The 21,654-nt window shown below is 36.2% G+C and overlaps 1 protein-coding gene across 32 annotated transcripts in view; it reads left to right on the top strand.

Moving 5' to 3' along the window:
* trol (terribly reduced optic lobes) overlaps positions 1-21,654 on the top strand; it is a 1,501,851-nt gene that overhangs the window by 1,381,420 nt on the left and 98,777 nt on the right. For 31 of the 32 annotated variants that reach the window (XM_069835989.1, XM_069835996.1, XM_069835998.1 and 28 more), the window contains 8 exons: positions 2,354-2,579; positions 4,110-4,289; positions 5,802-5,992; positions 8,376-8,505; positions 10,369-10,521; positions 12,022-12,288; positions 15,044-15,215; positions 19,765-20,070. In XM_069835989.1, coding sequence (XP_069692090.1) covers positions 2,354-2,579; positions 4,110-4,289; positions 5,802-5,992; positions 8,376-8,505; positions 10,369-10,521; positions 12,022-12,288; positions 15,044-15,215; positions 19,765-20,070 — 1,625 coding nt within the window. The remainder of the gene's footprint in view (positions 1-2,353; positions 2,580-4,109; positions 4,290-5,801; positions 5,993-8,375; positions 8,506-10,368; positions 10,522-12,021; positions 12,289-15,043; positions 15,216-19,764; positions 20,071-21,654) is intronic. The other variant, XM_069836005.1, reaches the window with a different exon arrangement.

Here is a 21,654-nt window from a genome sequence, read left to right as displayed (position 1 = left end):
ATTCACATTAAACGCTGTACATACACTGACACGCACTTTACGTTAAACTTAATATATTATAGAACTCAATTTTAACACAATACTACAGACAGAATTGAATAGAAGGGCTGGCCCCAAGTAACGCTAGAAGACTGTGAGGTTGGTGGGGAAAGGGACATAGAAGAACTGCTAGTGTGTTACAGTCCAACCTTTAATGCTAAAATGAACTACATACAGAGAGGACTTTCGTGGGCTCAGTCAGTCCATTCTCTCGCAGAATTGCGTCAATGCATAATATATATATTTTTTTATTGAAAATGCATTAAGAAAGATGACTTTAATATGAAATATACTGCACTATATTGTAATTTACGTTCTCAAAAATGGAGCCTGGGGCCGGGCCTCAATGGCCCTTAAAAAGGAGCCACCCCTGACTATTACAGACTTAAGATTTCGAAACTGTATGATTTGTGTATCCAAGAATTCCCCATAAAACGTCGTACCAAGAAAAGTTTAGTAATCTAGAGTAATGGAAAGTGATGAACATTATGGGAAAAAGGAAAACATCCATCTAATGTATGAGACGCTACTCATTCTCCCACAACCAATGAATGCTACCTAGTTAAAAAAAAAAAAAGAAAAAAACAGACTTCCTTAACATGATACAGTTTCTATCGGACTATGCAAAGTTTTTTTTTTTTTTTATTTTATGAAGAACTTTGCAGACACTGAGAATTTCGACGTAATTATGAGCTACATTATGATATTTTAATGTTTTTGAACTTGCATAACCATGTATTACGATCCCTTTTTTGTTTGAATTTTATATATATTCAGGATTCTACAGCTACTGCCGTCTTCCTGTGCCAGTCCTCCAAAGCCTTGTATCTTGTGCGTCTTCAGTCCTCAACCCCCTCTTGTGCATGAATTCCATTACTTCGTTGTCCCAAGTACTTTTTGGTCTACCTCTTCCTCTTCTTCCTGGAGGTTTCCACTGGTAAATTTGTTTAGGCCATCTATCTTCACCCATTCTCATCAGATGACCAAACCACTTCAAACTCCTATTTTCTGTTCTATTTATTTATTTTATTTCTATTTCTATTCTATTCTCTTCAGCATCCATTCTATGCCTAATTTCTTCATTTTTAATGTGGTCCAAGCGGGAGACTCTAGCACTTCGTCTCAAATAATCCATTTCTACGGCCAAAATTCTTTTTCTATAATATGCATTCGTTACCCATATTTAATTTCCGTAGTTTAATACCGATTCAACTAACATTTTGCCAATATATTTTTTGGTATCCTTCCAAAGATGTTTATCCCACCATATAGAATTTAAACATGTGATAATTTTTTTACTTTGTTCAATTCGGTTTTTTATTTCCTCTTCTCCAATACCTTCTGCTTTAGTTATAATTGTACCTAGGTATTTTGCCTGGTTAACTTGTTTAATTTCAATTTCATCATCTATAACAATATTATCACTATTTTTAGTATTAATGGCCAAATATTTTGTCTTATAATTTATAGAGAGACCCCAGGATTCATAAAATTTCTTTAATCTTTTGACCATAAATTCTAAATCAAAAAGATCTTGGGCAATCACTACTTGATCGTCTGCAAATTGTAAATTAAATAGGAATTTATCTTCTATTTTTATTCACATTCTGTGACAGCTTTGTTTCCATGTTTGAATTTTATAATGCCTCTTTTTAAGTGCGTCATTTGGAATATCATAATTAAAAGACATAAGAGACTTGAAACTTTCCATAATTTTTGCCGTGTAATATGTTAATATAAATAGAAATTATTCATACAGTACGTGTACATTCAAGATTGATATGCATCCTTCATAAATATGTCAGTAGTTTGGAAAAAAAAAAAAGAAACATTAATAACAGGATTGGAAAAGTTTTTACTGTCTCCTGTAAAATTTTCTGAAAGGCACTTAGAACCTTTGCCAATTCCATTCTTCAATAATAATAAGTTCTTCCTCTGACACATATCAAGTGATATGTACTGCATGATAATAGATGTACATATCAGCCAGAAGCTCAATCAGAGATACATAATAGTGAGAATGTTAAAATAGTGTTTTCTTAAGACTGTTCATGGGGTGTGCAATTGTTCGATACAATTATTATAGATTTTGAAACTATTCCCACCCATAATTGCATCCGATTCTGACGTAATAGTAATAACCCTGGTTTCAATTTTGGTCCGTAGTTCTGGTTGAAACTTGTGGAACTAGCTTAATAGAATACTTCATGGGTATGAGGTTGACTTACATAGAATCTTATTCCTCACTCCAAACGTAATGATTTGACTAAGAAATTTGCTTTGAATTGATTGTTATGTGAATGTTGCATTTCAGCCTGGTCCAAGTGACTCTGGATATCGCTGAGGAACGTAACACTGGCCAGGAGCGTGCTCTGGCTGTCGAGCAGTGTCAGTGCCCAGTCGGACATCGTGGGTTGTCATGTGAGGACTGTGATGTTGGCTACACCCGCTCAGATGGTGGACTGTACTTAGGAAACTGCGAGCCGTGCAACTGCCATGGACATTCCTATGAGTGTGACCCAGATTCAGGCATATGTATTGTAAGTGCCATGCCAAGACCAATGGAATTAGTCTAATTTATTTCAGTTCCCATCATTTAGTCTTAACAATAAAAGAAAAAAATTAATATTGAAATCTTATAAGAACATATAACAACTTCGAGAAGTTGAAATTTGTATAGAGATATAGAAGGAAAAAATATCCGGAATAATGTTGAATATAAAATACAAGGAGAGAAGACCTATAGGTAGACCATGATTCTGTTGGATTTTTTTAGTTGGCTATTTAATGTCACTGTATCAGTTCCTGCTTTTGTCATCCAGTCTGCTTTCAAAAAAGTTGAAAGTTAAAATTTATGAAAACAATTATATTACCAGTTGTTCTGTGTGATTGTGAAACTTGGACTTTCACTTAGAGATAGGGACGAGGTTAAGGGTGTTCGAGAATAAGGTGCTTAGGAAAATATTTAGGACTAAGAGAGATGAAGTTACAGGAGAATGGAAAAAGTTACACAACACAGAACTGCACGCATTGTATTCTTCACGTAACATAATTAGGAACATTAAATCCAGACGTTTGAGATGGGCAGGGCATGTAGTACAAGGGTGAATCAAGAAGTGTATATACTGTAGAATGTTAGCTGGAAGATCTGAGGGAAAAAGACCTTTGAGGAGGCCGAGATGTACTGTAAATAGGAGGATAATATTAAAATGGATTTGAGAAAGCTAGGGTGCGATGGTAGGGATTGGATTAATCTTGCTCAGGATAGGGACCAATGGCGGACTTATGTAAGGGTGGCAATGAACCTCTGGGTTCCTTAAAAGCAATTTGTAAGTATCAATTACTGTAGTCACGTCACTGTTATTTCCGGCGTGACTCCTCCTCTTTGCTTACGCCTTAGGAAGTGAAGGCTGTATAAAGTCTAGGTAGGTAGTGTCGTTCGCCATTTCTGTTCTTTCGTTGCCGAGCTACCAGACTAGGAATCTATTTGCCACACAGTTAAACATTATTATGTCGTAGCTCCTATGATAATAAATCAAACGCAATGTAATTGAGCAAATAATTGGGCAGCAAATAACGTCCTCGTGTGCTTTCTGCAAACTCCAACGAAAGAACCAAAATGGCGAGTGATTATATTAAGTATTTATCGAGCCTTAGGAAGTGCATAACGTCATCAGCAGCGAATGACAAGACGCACACGTTTAAATGTAGCCAACCTGCAACGTGATTGGCTGTCGGAAGTAAGATCGACGGGACTATAAGTATTCTGATGGATAGTCCTGATCAAGAAGGACCTGAAAGGAGGAGAAAAATAAGATAGTAATATGAAATGAATTTCACGGAAAGGCATAATAAAGTAGAGACAGATTTGCAATAATTCTTGTGATCGGGGGAGGGGTTATGATAAAAGGATGAATTTGATAAAGTAGAAGAAAAAGAGGGGAAGGAGTTGTTTGTGTAGTATATTTACATTGTGATATGTTTAAAGTATTGCGGTGAATATTATGAAGCTGTTTATATTATTTATCTTGTATGGTTTGTTTTAAATGTGAAATTTGTGTACTATGCAGAACTGTGCGGACCACACAACCGGTGACCAATGTGATGCGTGTGAGAGCGGCTTCACTGGGGATCCTACGCAAGGTACTCGGTCAGACTGTGAACCCCTTGGCCCACTCCCACAATGCAGGTGTGACCCCAGAGGCAGCATCAGGCCTGACTGTCCAGATGGAAGGCAGTGCCATTGCAAGGTACGTGTCTTCCATGATAAAATATTATAAACACTGGTTTTGTATTAAGAAGTTTATTTGTGCGTCTATTTTTTGTGTGTAATTGTTTCAGTATTATTAATTGGTTATAAATATTGACTTACATTTCGTTTTTAGTTTTTGTTTTTGATCTTCATTCACATGTGTCCTGGAATCAAAAGTTATCACAGTGAACTAATGGCTGCCTCAAATAGTAAATTTGAGTATGTCATAATAGTACCGTATTTACTCGCATAATGGACACACTCGAATTTTTCGCGTTAAAATTAAAAAAAAAAAAAAAAAAAATCCCCTTGTAATAGATGCATAGGAATATGAATCTGTGACGTTTATTTTAGTTCCTTTCTTGGCCAACATATCATCTTTCTCATTACCATATATTCCACAATGGGCTGGAATCCATTGGAGAACTAAGGTGTTATTTAAATTTTGAATCTGCCTTAACATACAATGGATTTCCTTAATTTTTTCTGATTCAGCAAAACTAGTTGTACTATAGATTGACAAATCGAACTGAAACCCTGTTGTACTATAGATTGACAAATCGAACTGAAACCCTGACCGAGTTACTACGTGAGTGCTGGCTGTCTTGGGGAGGAGAAAGTGAGAAAACACGGGAGGAAGGGAGAGAGAGCACTATGCACTATGTACTTGCAGGTCCACTCACAGTTTGTCAAACCTGCTAACAAAAACATTAAAAGGTTGACTAGTTGCCTGCAATGCTAGCATAATGGAACCTTCCTAGCCAACAGTCGAGACTAAAATGAAGAATCCGTTATTGTGGTAATACTGGAGAGTGGTTCTTCTATTGGTCGCGATGCCCCCACACACCCTCTCAGATATTTACGTGGTGATTGGTGACTGAATGACGAGGAGCGAGGGAGAGAGAAGAAAGAAAGAAAGAGAGAGATTCCAGAAGTTGGCGTGTTTTACGGGGTTTCACTTGAAGTTGTCAAACTATAACTGCCTGGATTGCAGCTTTGGAATCAAATAAGATAACTATATTTTTGCATTTCTGTAAGCAAGGAAAAACATTTTGGAGAGCTGCGTAAATAGTTTCAAGTTCACCATCAAAATTTGTTGTACATTTGCCAACATTTTTATAAAATGAAAAATATGGACAAGTAGCACTTGCTCTAGCTCCTTCATCTGGATTCATGAGTGAGCCATCTGTGTAGATATGTAACCAATCGTCCTGTGGCTATCTTGTGTTAATAGTCTGAAGAGTTATGGATTTTGCTACTTCTGGATGAGTGTCACTTTTGTGGAAGATTTCATCTAGATCGAGATGACAATTCACTCTTAAATTATTTATTGGATTACACTGAAGTATTATATTTTGTTTTCCAGTTGGTATTTCTAGATTTTCCCTAATTTCTACGATTTCCTGTATGAATCTAAATTACTGTATAGTTAAATATGTTATTTGACCAATTATTACATAGAACTCTGTCTGTATCATCATATTGAAGATTGATTTGTTTCTCTTTGCAGACGAACGTTGAAGGAAGAAACTGTGATCGTTGTCGACCAGGAACATTCTCCTTATCTGAGAAACACATTGAAGGCTGCTTGGAATGTTTCTGTATGGGAACCACTGATGCTTGCCAGCAGGCGAACCTACATCGTACGCAGATCCCTATGCAGGTGGTGGATGCTAGTCACGGCTTCACTCTTACTGATAGGTAAGGAACAAATTGATTTGTAATGGACTGAGAAGGAATTTAAAGTGTTTCATTTTACTGTGTAGGATTTCCTTTTTTAATTTTGGACCATAGATTGTGACAAAAATACACTCCATTAAGTGATTCAATTTGGTGGTTGTATTTTGTGCGAGATCTCGTTACTATCCGAATAAGAAAACAGTAAGTATTGTGAAGTGTTTCTAGTTTAAGTTTAAAATATCATTTATGGACTGCTTGATATGCAGTGTGAAAATGTCACTTTGCTAGTGAAAGTTCTTAATCACTGGAAGTGCAAAATATAGGCCTACTTCTACGAATTCTCTAATAGTTCTTCTAGTTTCATCTTATTAGTCGTTTATACCTTTTGCGAGAATTATAAATACGTTTTAGCAACACACCGTAATGTTATAGGCTACAAGTAGGAGGGTCCCGTGCCGTGGCGTCGTGGTCTAAGGCATCCTGCCTAGGACTCGCGTTACAGAATGCGCGCTGGTTCGAGTCCTCGCGGGGGAAGAAATTTTCTCATGAAATTTCGGCCAGTGTATGGGACCGGTGCCCACCCAGCATCATGATGCACTTGGGGAGCTACGATAGGTAGCGAAAATCTGGTTCAGCAAACCAGCTATAACGGCTGGGAGGATCATCGTGCTAACCACACGATACCTCCATTCTGGTTGGATGATCGTCCACCTCTGCTTCAGCATGTGAACGTAAGGCCAGCAACCGGCTGGTCGGACTTGGCCCTTCAGGGCTGTAGTGCCATGGATTTACTTTACAAGTAGGAGGTGTTGAATGGTATTCCTTTTTTAGGAAGAATCCAGAGCATATTGTGAATGGAAAAGTCCTCGTTCATTTCGTTCTTTTGTGTTTAGATTTTCCTGAAATAATTATTTTACATGGTAAATTCTGACACTGATGCTTGATATTATCTTTTAAACACATTTTATAAACATCTTTACATCAGAGTTCCCGGTTCCAACAAATAATTCGATGGTATTTGGGTAAAAGAGATTGTCATTTTTTCGTACAATTGAATATTTTCCCATAGGTGATTACACAAGTTAAATTTGTGTAGAAAATTATTTTTAATAAGGGTCCGAAGTTTAATTTTCATTTATCTCAAAACTTATTTTTATGACTTATCTCCCTTTACTCAAACACCATCGAATTTTGCGTAATGTTTCTGTCACGTTTATGATTCAAGAATATTTTAATACGTCAGTTATTAATAGATTACTTTAAGTAATGGATATATAGCAATGCTATTACCAGAAGTATGCTTCAACACCTTCAACATAATGTCCGACTGCTGTGGGACATAGGGTTTCGTGGAAAAGATCTGATGTTGGCATTGACTAGGCCTACATAACCACCCTCACTGCTGCGGAGAAGGGTTGTTTCCGTGCGTTGGCAATTGCTAACGAATTTTACTGCGCTGTTGCAGTTTTTTCTTGAAACAAAATCAATTTCCAGCTAAATAAAGAGAAATAACGCAAAATGGCAAAGGAAAATTCTGTTTCTTTGGTCTTAAGGATTTACCCTGTGAAGTTACTGTCATTGAACACCTTCCACTCTGTAATATAATGCAATATTGATTAATGTGCGTTATATGCAGGGTCAGGTATTTATGGATATCGTGAAAATCACCACTTAATAGACATACCGGTACAATAGATTTTTACTAATCTTTACGAATTAAATGATTCTGTTTAATAATATGCAGATAAAACAATCACTACATATCGTGAAATAGAGTTCTAATAGCGAAATATGAACACATTCGCGAATTATTACTATTGCATCGTTTTATAGCGAATTTCATATGCAGAGTTTTTTTTTTTTTCGGATTTTTTTTTCACGTGAATTTGTTATAGCCTATATCCAAGTAGGTTACATTACATGGTATTCCACGTGTTCTGATTACATTAGTGAACTCAGAATACGGAGAATTCAACATTTCACTAATAATTTGAAATTGTTAATTTGAGGGCTGCATTTTTTTTTTAATGAATGTGTGTTAAATACAGTCTCAATCCAACAAATATTGTCTATTGGCCATACCGCACCTTTACCAGAATCCAACGAACCTTTAATGTTAATGTTAATTATTTGAGTTAATACTGCAATTCTAAAATAATTCTATTTTCCAAAATTTTCATTAATCTCCGCCAAGAGTACAAATCAATCTCCAACAATCTCCGCCGACACCAATATTAAAAAAAAACACAAATGATAAAATGAATCTCCATAAGAACCTGCCCCTGAGTATCTGGAACCAGTCTCTGATATCTTCCCCTGTCTTCTCATAGAAATATTGTATGGTTGTAAATTAAAATGAAAACAGGTTGGATATTTTGTTAATAAATTGTTGTTTAATTTGCAGGAATCGAAACGAAGTTGTCCGGGCGGATTTGAGAGTTAATGAAAGAAGCAATGAAGTGGGGTACGAATATCCAGCAGGACGTAGTCAGAGTCTGTTCTGGTCGTTGCCGACTGCATTTACTGGAAATAGAGTGAGTAAAGAAGATAGCAATACAAAGTTCGCGGAGAGTTCACAGATTCTTTAGTGGCCAAGCTTTTAAAATGGGCTAGTCTTATGTTTTGCACCTCGTATCAGAAAACCATTCGAATTATTAAAAAGGTGAATACCTCCAACAGAGTACAGCATTCACATTCTCTACTCCTCACGTGAATGCACAGTATACTCGTATGTGACTTGTAACAAAAATAATCTTTCTTTTCGTTAAGAACTGTTGACAACACAAAATGTTATTCAACGTGTTAGGGATGTTGCATTGGTTTATCGTGATGTCATTTATCATTAAGGAAAAGTTGGAGACTTAAATGGTCATATGGACATTTTTTCACTTTGACTCAATTAAATTTGCCATTTTTTCTGAATCAGATTATAATTATATAGTTTATTAAAGTTATCATTTACGCCATTTAAATGACATAGCGAGGGTTCAGAATGACAAGGTTCTATCTAGTGTTTAGCAAATTTTACAGGAGAGCATTTTAAAAGTTTGGTTGTTAATATCATCAATGCAGATAAGAACCTTTTCAAACTAATTTTATGACGCAAAATAATTGAGATATCAATATATAATTTATATGGTAGATAGCTGTAAAGTAGCAAAATTCAATGCAACAAAAATCTCAATTTTGCTAAAAATGTCAGATAGAACCTTGTCATTCTGAGCCAGTGATATTTTGAAACATGTTAGACTACATAGCACCGATAACAAAATGCATTGTTATTGCTGCTTTCCTCAAACCGACGTTTTGCAATCTTCAGTGTTTCTTTTCTCCAAAGCTACAAGACAGATGTTTATTATACTGTATTACATCATGTAACGAACAGTCTTAAGACTAATTCATACTGCATGTTAAATATTATGTTGTTGTTGTTTTCTAATGCCAGGCGTTTGACAATAAAGTCATTTGACCTCTTGCACTCCAATATTTTTCAAAGATATTATCATGGTCAGCCACTGAAGCACAGATTTTGAGGTGTTCCGAATCCATTTCTTGGTTTGAGTTGCATAATGGGCAGTTAGGGGACTGATATATTCCAATTCTGTGCAGGTGTTTGGCCAAACAATCATGGCCTGTTGCCAATCTAAATGCAGCTACAGACGATTTTCGTGGTAAATCGGGAATTATGAAAACGTATTTTTATTAGAAACATTAGATATAATAAATAATTTTTTATATGATGGTAATGAAGATACGAAATCCTCTGTTCCTCAGATTGTAACATATGGCTTCTAACATAGGTGGAAAAATATTCACACTTCTGCCTATGAGTTTTGAGTTAACCGATATAAAAACGTAATTTGAAAGAACTCATCAGTGTAGCTAAATATTTCATCCAATCAGAATGAAATCCATGTGACAGATATATAGATTTCTGAAAAATTTCGTCATTATTTGTTGAATAGTTTCCAAGTTTAAAAAAAATGAGATGGTAACCTATCAATTTTGGCCAGTTTAGTCTTCAACCTCCCCTTAAAGAAAACTGGTGCGTACATTTCCTGTTTTATTTTTCTAAAGAACATCAGAGAAAGTTCTAAATGTTTTATATGATATAGGCTAAGTACAGTAAAATTTCTTTTACACATTTCGCACTTATATGTTTTCTCACACTTTGGCAACATTTCTATACTTCTTTATTGTTATAAATTTTGAATATTTAATAATATTAATTCTTAACTGACGCTAATGTGTTTGACCATCAATTTATTTCATGAAATGTTTGTCTACAGTAATTTTGAATGGAGCTTAAAGTCTTCCAGCTAGACAAATTAATGAAATGCTGTCCAAGTAACATTATTGGGGAAGGATGGTTGAGTTTTATAATGTGTTGTTTGCAGATTACTTCCTACGGTGGCAACCTCACAATCACCCAGCTGTACAGAACATGGCCTGGAGCAGGACCTTCTTCTGATACCGATGTCATCATCTTTGGTAGTGGTATCTCCATTTACTGGACCAACCCAGACGAAATCAGCCCTGATCGAACTGTGGTAAAAATTCTTAAGTCATAGTGAAATAGCTTTGTTGATGATCAGGTTTTATTTGCTCAAACAGAGAATCAACTTCAAATGAGTTCTAAACATTTACACCTATAAAATTGCAACTACTTATAATTTGTTCATATCAAGCAATAAAACTAAAGTAATGGCTTTTGAAGGTAAGCAACCAGTCAGATCAAAAATAATTATAAATAATGAACCAATAGAACAAGTTTCTCATCTTAATTATCTTGGAAGTTATGTATCATATGACAGGAAGAATGCTCTTCCAAATAAACTGTATAAATTTCAACATATTATGTGTGGTACAATACATAGAACTCTGAGAAACAAAACCCGAATCGACACACAACTGCAATTTTTTGAAGTAATGGCTGTCCTAATGCTAATGTAATGGTTCAGAGAATTGGGCACTAAATAGATGTGACAGAAAGAAAATTTAAATAAATGAAATGAAGTTTTAAAGAAGAATTGCTGGTCTTACTTTGCTTGCTCGAGTGAACAATAATGAAATCAGAAATAAAATAAATATACGAGGCGCGTCCAGAAAGTAAGTTTCCTTGGCGTCGTTTAGAGAAAGAAAACACAATTTATTAGAAAGATTTATTGGAATAGATATAGCAATTGTCCAGCTATTTTTCAACATATTCCCACCGAAATTGAGAAATTTGTCATACCATGGGATCAACTTTTCTATCCCTCTATTGTAGATGTCTGCCGCCTGGGATCGAAACCAGTGTGTGATAGCTGTCTGCACCTCTCTGTCACTGTGAAAATGCTGACTAGACAGATATTTCTTGAGGTGTAAGAAAGGATGGTAATTGCTGGGCCACATACGGCCCTGTGCATAACAAATCTTCTGCAGGAGTTACGCTGGGAGGTGCTTCAACATCCACCCTACAGTCCCGATCTCGCTCCCTGTGGTTACCATCTTTTCTTGCACTTCAAGAAATTCCTGTCTGCATTTTCACATTGACACAGGTGCAGACAGCTGTCACAAACTGGTTCTGATCCCATGCAGCAGACTTCTATGACACAGGGATACAGAAGTTGGTCTCACGCTGTGGGAAATTTCTCATTTTTGGTGTGAAATATGTTGAAAAATAGCTCAACAATTGTTGTGCCTGTTCCAATAAATTTTTCCATGAAATTGTGTTTTCTCTGCATGGTCCCAGGGAAACTTACTTTCTGGACGAGCCTCGTATTTAAATTGAAAACTAGTTTAAATAAAAATAACTGGAATGATCACATACTGCGAATGGATCCTAATAGAATAAGTAAAAAGGATTCTACATTATAAACCGGAAGGTCGTAGAGATGTTGTTCGTCGTAGAATCAGATGGAGAGATTCTCTTTGAGCTGGAACAAGCCTTCGGGTCTGTTATGTAAAAGATGATGATGAAGTAGCTTTGTATTAAACCGAATTTTGTTAATTTCTTATCTCTTATAGAATATATTCAATTAAGCACAGTGCTGTTGATGCTATTACAGACATACACAGTGCCACTGGTTGAGACCACGTGGCGTCGATTGGACCAGGTGGCAGGCCAACGAGTGGCATCCAGGGCAGATCTCCTGACTGTGTTATCCAACGTGGAAGCCATCTTAGTGAGGGCGTCTCACAGCTCTCAGACGAGGAGTACGTATATCAGTGATGTGTCTCTGGACACGGCAGTCCCGCAATACACAGGACAGGGCTTCGTTACTGAGGTGGAGAACTGCCGCTGTCCACCTGGTTACAGAGGATCATCGTGCGAGGTAAAGAAAAAGTGTACTTGCATTAATTGTGATTAAAAAATTCTGTGCTGTATCAGGATTACACCAGCACATAGAATACATTACCGAGTTTCGGGAATGAAACTGCAGTTATGTTTGTTTGAATGTCTTTAGTTTCAATTTGCAAATGGAGGGTATGAGTCTATGTTCATTTCATTCATTCATAGTTCTCTGCCCAATGGCATTCTCCAGTCTTTCCTATTTTCTATCTTCTTTTTTAGTCTCTGCGTATGATCCATATATTTGTCATCTGATATCTTCTTTTGTCCTGAACACTTCTCCCGTTCACCATTTCTTTCAGTGCATCCTTCAGAAAGCAGTTTCTTCTTAGCCAGTGACCCAGCCAATTCCTTTTTCTCTTCCTGATCAATTTCAGCATTATTCTTTCTTCACCCACTCCTTCTAGCACAGCTTCATTTCTTATTCTGTCTGTCCACTTCACACACTTCATTCTTCTCCATATCCACATTTCAAATGGTTCTAGTCGTTTCTCTTCACTTCGTCATAATGTCCTTGTTAAGAGGAGTAATTAATGAAGTACATGGATTGTATCTTCTCTTCATATGAAGCTACATTCTGAAATTAATTCCAGCTCACAACAAATTTTTCACTGTGGTTCAGTTTTAAAGTGTATATTGTCACTTTAGTATTGTAAAAGCAATGATCTTGCCACAGTTTTATAAATTTTGAACCAAGTGTGATTTGTACTAGAGGTTGTTTATAAAATTGAATTAATGGTTCTTATAATCTTCGTAACTTTTGATCTTTTTCTTATCTGATAAGGATTAGGCCTATTGGTTTGTATCATCTCCAATAGAGGAAGATTCTTGCGTCATGTTCTCTATATTCTCTGGGTTCACACTTCATTAACTGTTTAGGCAATCTATCGTTTCTGTTATCATAAAAAGTATTGTAACTTTTTAATTCAAAACAATAATGTAATTTTATCGTTTCAACAATGGTCACTTTCTATAATTTAGTTTAAATACTCCCGTCAACAATGGGATTTCCACTCCACACAGTAACACAGTATTCGTTATTGCACTCCACAGACGACAATGACAATTTACTTGGATTATTGAGAACAACAATGAACTGTTAATCGTAACTAATGTTCACAAAGCACTATTTACAAAACAGAACTGTCAGTTCTCAGTTCACAGTTCGTTTGCCTTGGCTAGTTCTTCTAGCTCAGTCACTCGAGTTCACAGTATCTCGAACCCCAGACCTTCAGAGACAGTCCACTGAACTTCGAACTCAGGTCCTCCAACTGTGGTCCACTGCACTCAAACTCAGGACTTCCGGCTCCCACAGTTACAGACACAACTCAAGTCGAACTCCGGTCTCGAAGCTGGCTTCACTGCTACACAAGACTGCCTTGCTGTCCAAAACTAGCAACGACTGCAACAACTAACTAACTAACTAACTCAATTTCACTCGCATGTCGTATTTATAACTAAACCATGGTTTCGGGAAAGTACGATGCTGGAAATTTCTACAGATGTCCAGAAGATGGCACCTCTCGAATTCTCTGGATTTCTTCCCTCTCTACCGCGGTCGCCGTCTCTCCTCTCCTCTCTATGCCACAGCACATGCCCCAGGAAGCAGATGCGCGTGCAACTTCATTTGCCGCGCCGAGCCACGACTGACCTTGCCCTCCTTCTGCCGGTCGTGAGATCGTTTCCTGGCTGTCACAGTATCATTCATGTTCTCTCTTTTTTGAAGTTTCTGAGAAAATTATTTTTACAGGTTGGATTGCCAACTTAGCGCAAATCTGCTACTGGATGGATTGTTAGTCATGACAAGGGATCTCATCTGCATGGAGCATTCGGTTTCCTGACATCAGAAACTTACCATCATTTTCACCTTAAATCTAAACGGCTCTGCCATGAGAAGGCATTTGATAGGGTTTGGCAGAAAGTGGGCCTTAGCTGTAAGGGGTATTTTTTGAATAGTAAGAACTTAACCTTACTCCTATCCTAGCTATTCTCTGCCCTTTGGAGCCGTAAATTTTTATTTTTATTTATTTAATGCAGGGCTATAGAGGTTATCTTTAGCCGTGATAATGGCAACATGCAATATTCATAGAAACAAGTAAACAAATATACAAATAAACAAACAAACAAACAGAAGAGTACATAAATAGATATAGAATATGAAAGGAAGAGTAACAAATTTTATATTTGGAGGGCCATCATCTTCTCTCTTGCTTCCCAATACTTCTCTACCAGTGTAGTTGAGGACAGATTAGGACAATCCATTAGATGGTCTGAGTCCATTACAATGACGTAAATTTTTATTATTTTATTTATATATCCTTTTCTTCAATGCACGACATTTCACGATCTAAATATTGAAAGAATTAATTTGTTCAAAGAATTGAATTGCTGAAATAAGTTTTTACTTCTGACATGCTCTTTTGCAGAGAAACTTATAACTGTGATTTTATTTCTAAATATACCCAGATGAAATGACCTTGATATTTGTGTTCGGTTGTACTGTACCGGTGGGTGATGCTTTGTAGTTCTTCTTCTGTTTTGGGGATAGAAATTTGGTCATTAGCTTAAATTTCGAAGGTTGTTGATCATTATTCCTCCAAGAGATCGTAATCTTCAATGATGGCTCCATTATAGTCATGATAACTATGTCATCATCACCTTCGAACTTGATGTAATTTCAGAAATATGTATTCATCTCTCTTCGCCGTAATAAAATGTTTTATAATTCTTTCTTCCAGTTGTGCTCTCCTGGATACTACCGAGATTTCAACGACCGCTCATCCAGTGTGCTAGGAGCTTGCACGAAATGTCCATGCAATGGAAACGAGGAGAGTTGCTCACTGTCAAGTGATGGTCGTATCATTTGCAAGTGTCAGCAAGGTTACACCGGACGATTCTGCGACAGCATTGGTATGTACATTTAATGTCTAGAACTATTCTGTCACATTTTATTTAACCTCATTTTTCCGTTCATTACAAAAAAATTAATTCGAAAAACCTGATAATTCAATTATAAAAATAAACACAACTTCCATTCTTATATTTTTAGCTAACCTATCATACATTTTTTTTTGTGTGAGTAAACTTCACATATTTTATTAATAAAAATTAATCCATGCATTTTCCTTACGGCTTTTAAGGAACCCACAGTTCATTGCCGCCTTCACATAATCCCACCATCGGTTCCTATCTGGAGCAAGATTAATTCATTCTCTACAATCATATCCCACCTCCCACAAATCCATTTTTATATTATCCTCCCATATGTGTCTCGGCCTCTCCAAAGGTCTTTTTTCCTCTGACCTCCCAACTAACACTTTATATGGATTCGCCCATACGTGCTACATGCCCTGCCCATCTCAATCATCTGGATTTAATATTCCTAATTATGTCAGATGAAGAATACGAGGCATGTAGTTCTGCGTTGTGTAGCTTTCTCCATTCTCCTGTAACTTCATTCTTCTTAGCCACAAATATTTTCCTAAACACCCTTAACCTCCTCTGTTCCTCTCTCAAAGTGAGAGTCCAAGTTTCACATCCATATACAACAACCGGTAATATAACTGTTTTATAAATTCTAACTTTCAGCTCTTTTTTAGAGCAGACTGGACGACAAAAGCTTCTCAACCGAATAATACCAAGTATTTCCCATATTTATTCTGCGTTTAATTTCCTCCCGAGTGTCATTTATATTTGTTACTGTTGCTTCAAGATATTTGAATTTTTTAACCTTTGTAAAGGATAAATTTCCAATTTTTCTTTTTCGTACAATATTCTGGTCACGACACAATCATATACTTTTGTCTTTCCGAGATTTACTTCCAAATCCATCTCTTTACTTGCTTCAAGTAAAATTTCCGTGTTTTCCTCTAATACTTTGTGGATTTTCTCCTAACATATTCACGTCAAATACTTTGTGGATTTTCTCCTAACATATTCACGTCATCTGCATAGACAAGCAGTGATGTAACCCATTCAATTCCCAAACCTTCTCTGTTATCCTGGGCCTTCCTAATGGCATACCGGTACTCTAGAGCAAAGTTAAAAAGTAAAGGTGATAGTGCATCTCCTTGCTTTAGCCCACAGTGAATTGGAAACACATCTGACAGAAATTGACCTATACGGACTTTGCTGTACGTTTCACTGAGACACATTTTAATTAATCGAACTAGTTTCTTGGGAATACCAAATTCAATAAGAATATCATATAAAACTTCTCTCTTAACTGAGTCATATGCCTTTTTGAAATCTATGAATAACTGATGCACTGTAACCTTATACTCCATTTTTTTCCCCATTATCTGTCGAATACAAAATATCTTATCAATAGTTGATCTATTACGCCTAAAACCAACAGATGATCCCTAATAATTTCATCTACATATGGAGTTAATCTTCTCAAAAGAGTATTGGACAAAATTTTGTACGACGTCAATAGAAGTGATATTCCTCGGAAGTTACTACAGTTAGTCTTGTCCCCCTTCTTAAAGATAGGTACGATTATGGACTCCTTCCATTGTTCTGGTACAATTTCCTTTTCCTAAATAGCAAGTACAAGTTTATAAATTTCGTTAGATAATGCGCTTCCACCCTTTTGTATTAATTCTGCTGGAATTTGATTGATAACTGGAGACTTATAATTTTTCAGATTTTCAGACTTGAATTACACACTATTTTAAACATTTTAGATTCATATAATCTACCTAATGGCTAATATTCTAATTAAGGATATTTATGAAAATAACTTTACCAAATTGAAATTAGAAGGTCATTTAAGTCAAATTCCAGTAGAAAGAGGGGTGACACAAGATGATTCACTGAGCCCACTGCTTTTTAATATAGTCATGAATGAAATAATAGAAACATTAGGTCTAAAGACAAAGAAGGTTATGAAATGGGCAGAAAAGAAATAAATATTATTTCTTATGCAGATGATGCAGTTCTTATTGCTGACAGCGAAGATAACCTGCAAAAATTACTCTACCAATTCATGTTGAATTGCCATAAACATAACATGAAAATATCAGTTGGTAAAACTAAGACTATGACCTTCAGCAAAGAATCTGTCCACTGTAAACTGGAATTGCAAGAAAAGATCATAGAACAAGCAGTGAGATTCAATTATCTATGAGCAGAAATAACTAGTAATGGTGCTCTTCAATATGAGGTATAGAAACAAGTTCATAAAACTGCAAGAATTTCAGGATACCTAAAAGACACAATATGGCAAAATAAATATTTAAACATGGAAACAAAAGTAAAAATTTACAAATCTCTTAATAAGACCAATACTCATTTATACAGTGGAAGCAACAGCTAGCTCTATAAAAACAAAATTAATTATTGAAAACCACTGAAATGAACATACTAAGAAAAACAGTTAAAAAGACTAGATTGGATTTTGTTCAGAATGACGACATTCGAGAGCAGTGTGGGGTTCAAGCTGAAAGGGAATGAATCAATAGGAGAAGAGCAGAATGGAAGGAACAAGATGATAGATTGCCAGAAGATAGGATAGTGAAGATTGTAAGGTACAACTATCCAAAAGGGAAGAGGAGCCCAGAAAAACCCCATAAGATATGGCTGATTTCTTGTCTCTAAATGAACAGACTTGGTAGCCTATATGAAAGATAGAAGAAGAAGATATTTAAGAACGAAGGAGAATTAATAAACAAGTTACAAATTGAAGGAGCGATTTACCTTTTTGAATGAGACATTTGAAGCTATCACTGTTGGATGGCAGTATTATCAATGTGTACACAAGTGAAACAAAGAAGCAGCAGTTGCAAGGTGGCAACAACCTCTGTACAAGTGTACCATTGGCGACTTGATCCGAGCATTTATTTCAGGCTGGTAATGATGAACCAAAGACTCATCACCTGTGACTGGCCTGGCTAGCATTTCGTCCCTTTCATCTTGTCTGCTTGGATCAAGTTTCCAACCTGTTGCACATTTGCCTCCGTGACAGTCTACACTGGCATGATATAGCTGCTTGTAAGCGTTGCGAGAGAAAATAAGCAAAATCACTGATTACTGTGTGAAATAACCTTAATACTTATATGCAGAGTACATGTAATACAATAAAGTTCATGCTTTTGAATTACCATGTTACTCTTAATAATACCAGTACTGTAGTGTCTTCTGTTTGCTACTGAAGATAGTACACATGAATTATTGAAAAAAAAACATGTTATCCGAAATGGCTCCATACCCTTCAGTTTGGATAAACAGGGTTCTGCTGTACTTCAGATCTTGTTGCAAACATGGGAACAAACCACCGAGGATGATTGTGTGGTGACATATTCGAATGCTCATGCTCAGCCATTGGTGCCATGTTAGAGGTTTTCATGGTTAGTTGTACCACATAACGTAGTAGAGATCTAGTGCAGTTCGTCATATGGAAAATGCTTGGTCAGTTGTTACTATTGCATCATTGGTAAAGATGTTAGTAAATTGCGGAGAAAATGTGGAATTATGCAAGAAAGACGAGAGTATTCATGGAAAACAACACTGTAAAAGCAACTTGTCAGGTCTGTAGCAAGAAAAACAGACACATTAGTTTGTTCGGCTATTAAAATGTGTCTATTTTGAGTTTAATACTGGGTGTTCAGTTCAAAGTGTGTCATGGCTCGCTGTATGCCGTCATGTGGCTAGTCGATGAGCCTAGAGAATTCAATCTTCCTACACTTCCGCAGAGGTGTATTACCTATCTGCCAGAGATGTTGCCTAGCAAGTACGGCGTTCATTCTGAAGAGTACTTACCGGTACGTACGGTGATGCCAGTAGTGGCAGGAGTGTGAACTGTTTTGAAACATGTACTGAGGTGAGTTTTTTTCTTACTGTCGAGATATGGGGAGAGGGTTAAGACGATTACTTACATATTTGTTGACATTAATTTCGACAGTCAACATGGACACGGAGCATTTGATTTGTGTTGTGGAATGTTGCCGTACGCAACTGATGATAACAAATACCCTGCGTACGACTTGGCCTCGCAAAACAGTTCGAAAGAGGTTATGGTAACACACAGACCGTACAGACCGCCATCTGTTGCTACGACGTTCAAGATATACCACACACGTTCTCAAGTTCAGATTGAACGCCTTGATTAATAGGCAACTTCTCTGACATAAAAGCTGAAACTCGCTTCAATTCGCTGACTCATCAACAGTGATGTCATGACACACTTTGAAATGAACACCCAGTATTAATATAATTGTATTATCAGGTTCTTCACTCTCATATTTTACTGATCTCAGTTACTTTAATTTAACATTGTTTTAATTATTTTTTATGATTAAGTTTTGCAAGGAGGTTTTTACTATTTTATTTGCATATTTCTTATTTTTATGTTATTTTCTTTTGGAACTTTATTTAAACAATTTATTGATACTTTTTTCTCTCACTTGAAATAACCTTATGTTTCCATATCTGATGTTATTGTAATGACTATATGAAGGTGGCATAATGATGGAGTTACTACCATATGAAGTCTTCGAACCAGTTGGGAAGAAGGTAGACTTCGTGTGTAGCTATCACGGAAGTGAGGAGATGACTGTTGAATTCGAGGAAGTCCCCGAAATTGTAAACCAGCGCAAAAGAAACGGCCATCACAGTGTGCAAGACGCTATGGACAGATATGACTGGGGAGTTAAAAGTATTTATCACCTGTGGATAAGTGCCGATCACAGGGAGCTCAGGTGCAATGTACGCAACAAGAATGGAGTTATCAGGGGTTCCCTGACTGCCATGATAAATCGTCCAGGTTTGCCAAATTTTAAAAAATCCTAAGCCTCCGCTTTTTGGATGGGAATTAAATCTCATCTTTATGCTTTGGGTTGTCCCGTTGTCCACTTTCTAATTTCTGCAGCTTCTGTTGTTACTTTGCTCATATTGTGTCCGTTTTTACTCTTCTTCCATCTGTTAAAAACGTTAGATATATGTAGGAATGTAAAGTCGAAACTTCAAAAACACAGTGATATCAGCCAGTCATATCATCCAGTGACATCAGAGACTGTCGGAATTTAGTAGCGTTCAAAAGCAAGCTTATTAAGCATTTTCTTACCGCGTAGAGTAGGTTTAATTTTTACTTAATTAATAAAAAAAAATGTTTCTCTCTTCTTAACTTTTACAATAAACTGTCTAGCTTTTATTAATCAGTTAATCTTTTAGTACTTTGATTTTTATTGTATTTGTAAATTTAATATTAATTGTAATTATAATTGTAATTGTATTCTTAATATTGTAGTTGTAATCCCCTGGTAGAGGGGAAGAGAAGGCCTGATGGCCTTATCTCTACCAGGTTAAATAAATAAATAATAAATAAATAAAGGGAATTTTGGTTTCCTCCACCACTGGCAAGATAATACATTATACTGTGGTATTTAATGTAAGCAGATAATAATAATAATAATAATAATAATAATAATAATAATAATAATAATAATAATATTAATATTAATATTAATAATAATACTTACTTACTTACAAATGACTTTCAAGAAACCCAGAGATTCATTGCCGCCCTCACATAAGCTCACCATCGGTCCCTATCCTGAGCAAGATTAATCCAGTCCCTACCATCGTACCCTACCTCCCTCAAATCCATTTTAATATTATCCTCCCATCTACATCTCAGCCTCCCCAAAGGTCTTTTTCCCTCAGGTCTTCCAACTAACATTCTACAGTATATACACTTCTATTCGCCCATACATGCTACATGCCCTGCCCATCTCAAACGTCTGGATTTAATGTTCCTAATTGTGTTAGGTGAATAATACAATGCATGCAGTTCTGCGTTGTGTAACTTTCTCCATTCTCCTGTAACTTCGTCCCTCTTAGCCATAAATATTTTCCTAAGCATCTTATTCTCGAACACCCTTGCCCTCCTCTGTTCCTCTCCCAAAGTGGTAGTTCAAATTTCACAACCATACAAAACAACCGATAATATAACTGTTTTATAAATTCTAACTTTCAGCTTTTTTGAAAGCAGGCTGGATGACAGAAGCTTCTCACCTGAATAATAACAGGTTTAATTTCATCTCAAGTGTCATTTGAATTTGTTACTGTATTTGTTACTGTTGCTTCAAGGTACTTAAATTTTTCCACGTTTTCAAAGGATAAATTTCCAATTTTTATATTTCCATTTTGAACTATGTTCTGTTACGAGACATAATCATATAGTTTGTCTTTTCGGAAGTTCCCTTGTTTTCTCTAATCGTTTGCAGAATTTCTCCTAACATATTCACGTCATCTACATGAACAAGCACTGATGTAATCCGTTCATTTCCAAACCACCTCGATTTTCCTGAACTTTCCTAATGGCATATTCTAGAGCAAAGTTAAATAC

This window comes from Periplaneta americana, chromosome 9, assembly GCF_040183065.1.
Source record: "Periplaneta americana isolate PAMFEO1 chromosome 9, P.americana_PAMFEO1_priV1, whole genome shotgun sequence".
NCBI lineage: Eukaryota > Metazoa > Arthropoda > Insecta > Blattodea > Blattidae > Periplaneta > Periplaneta americana.
Note: the sequence above shows the minus strand (reverse complement) of the source record. Positions and strands in the feature narration are given on the sequence as shown.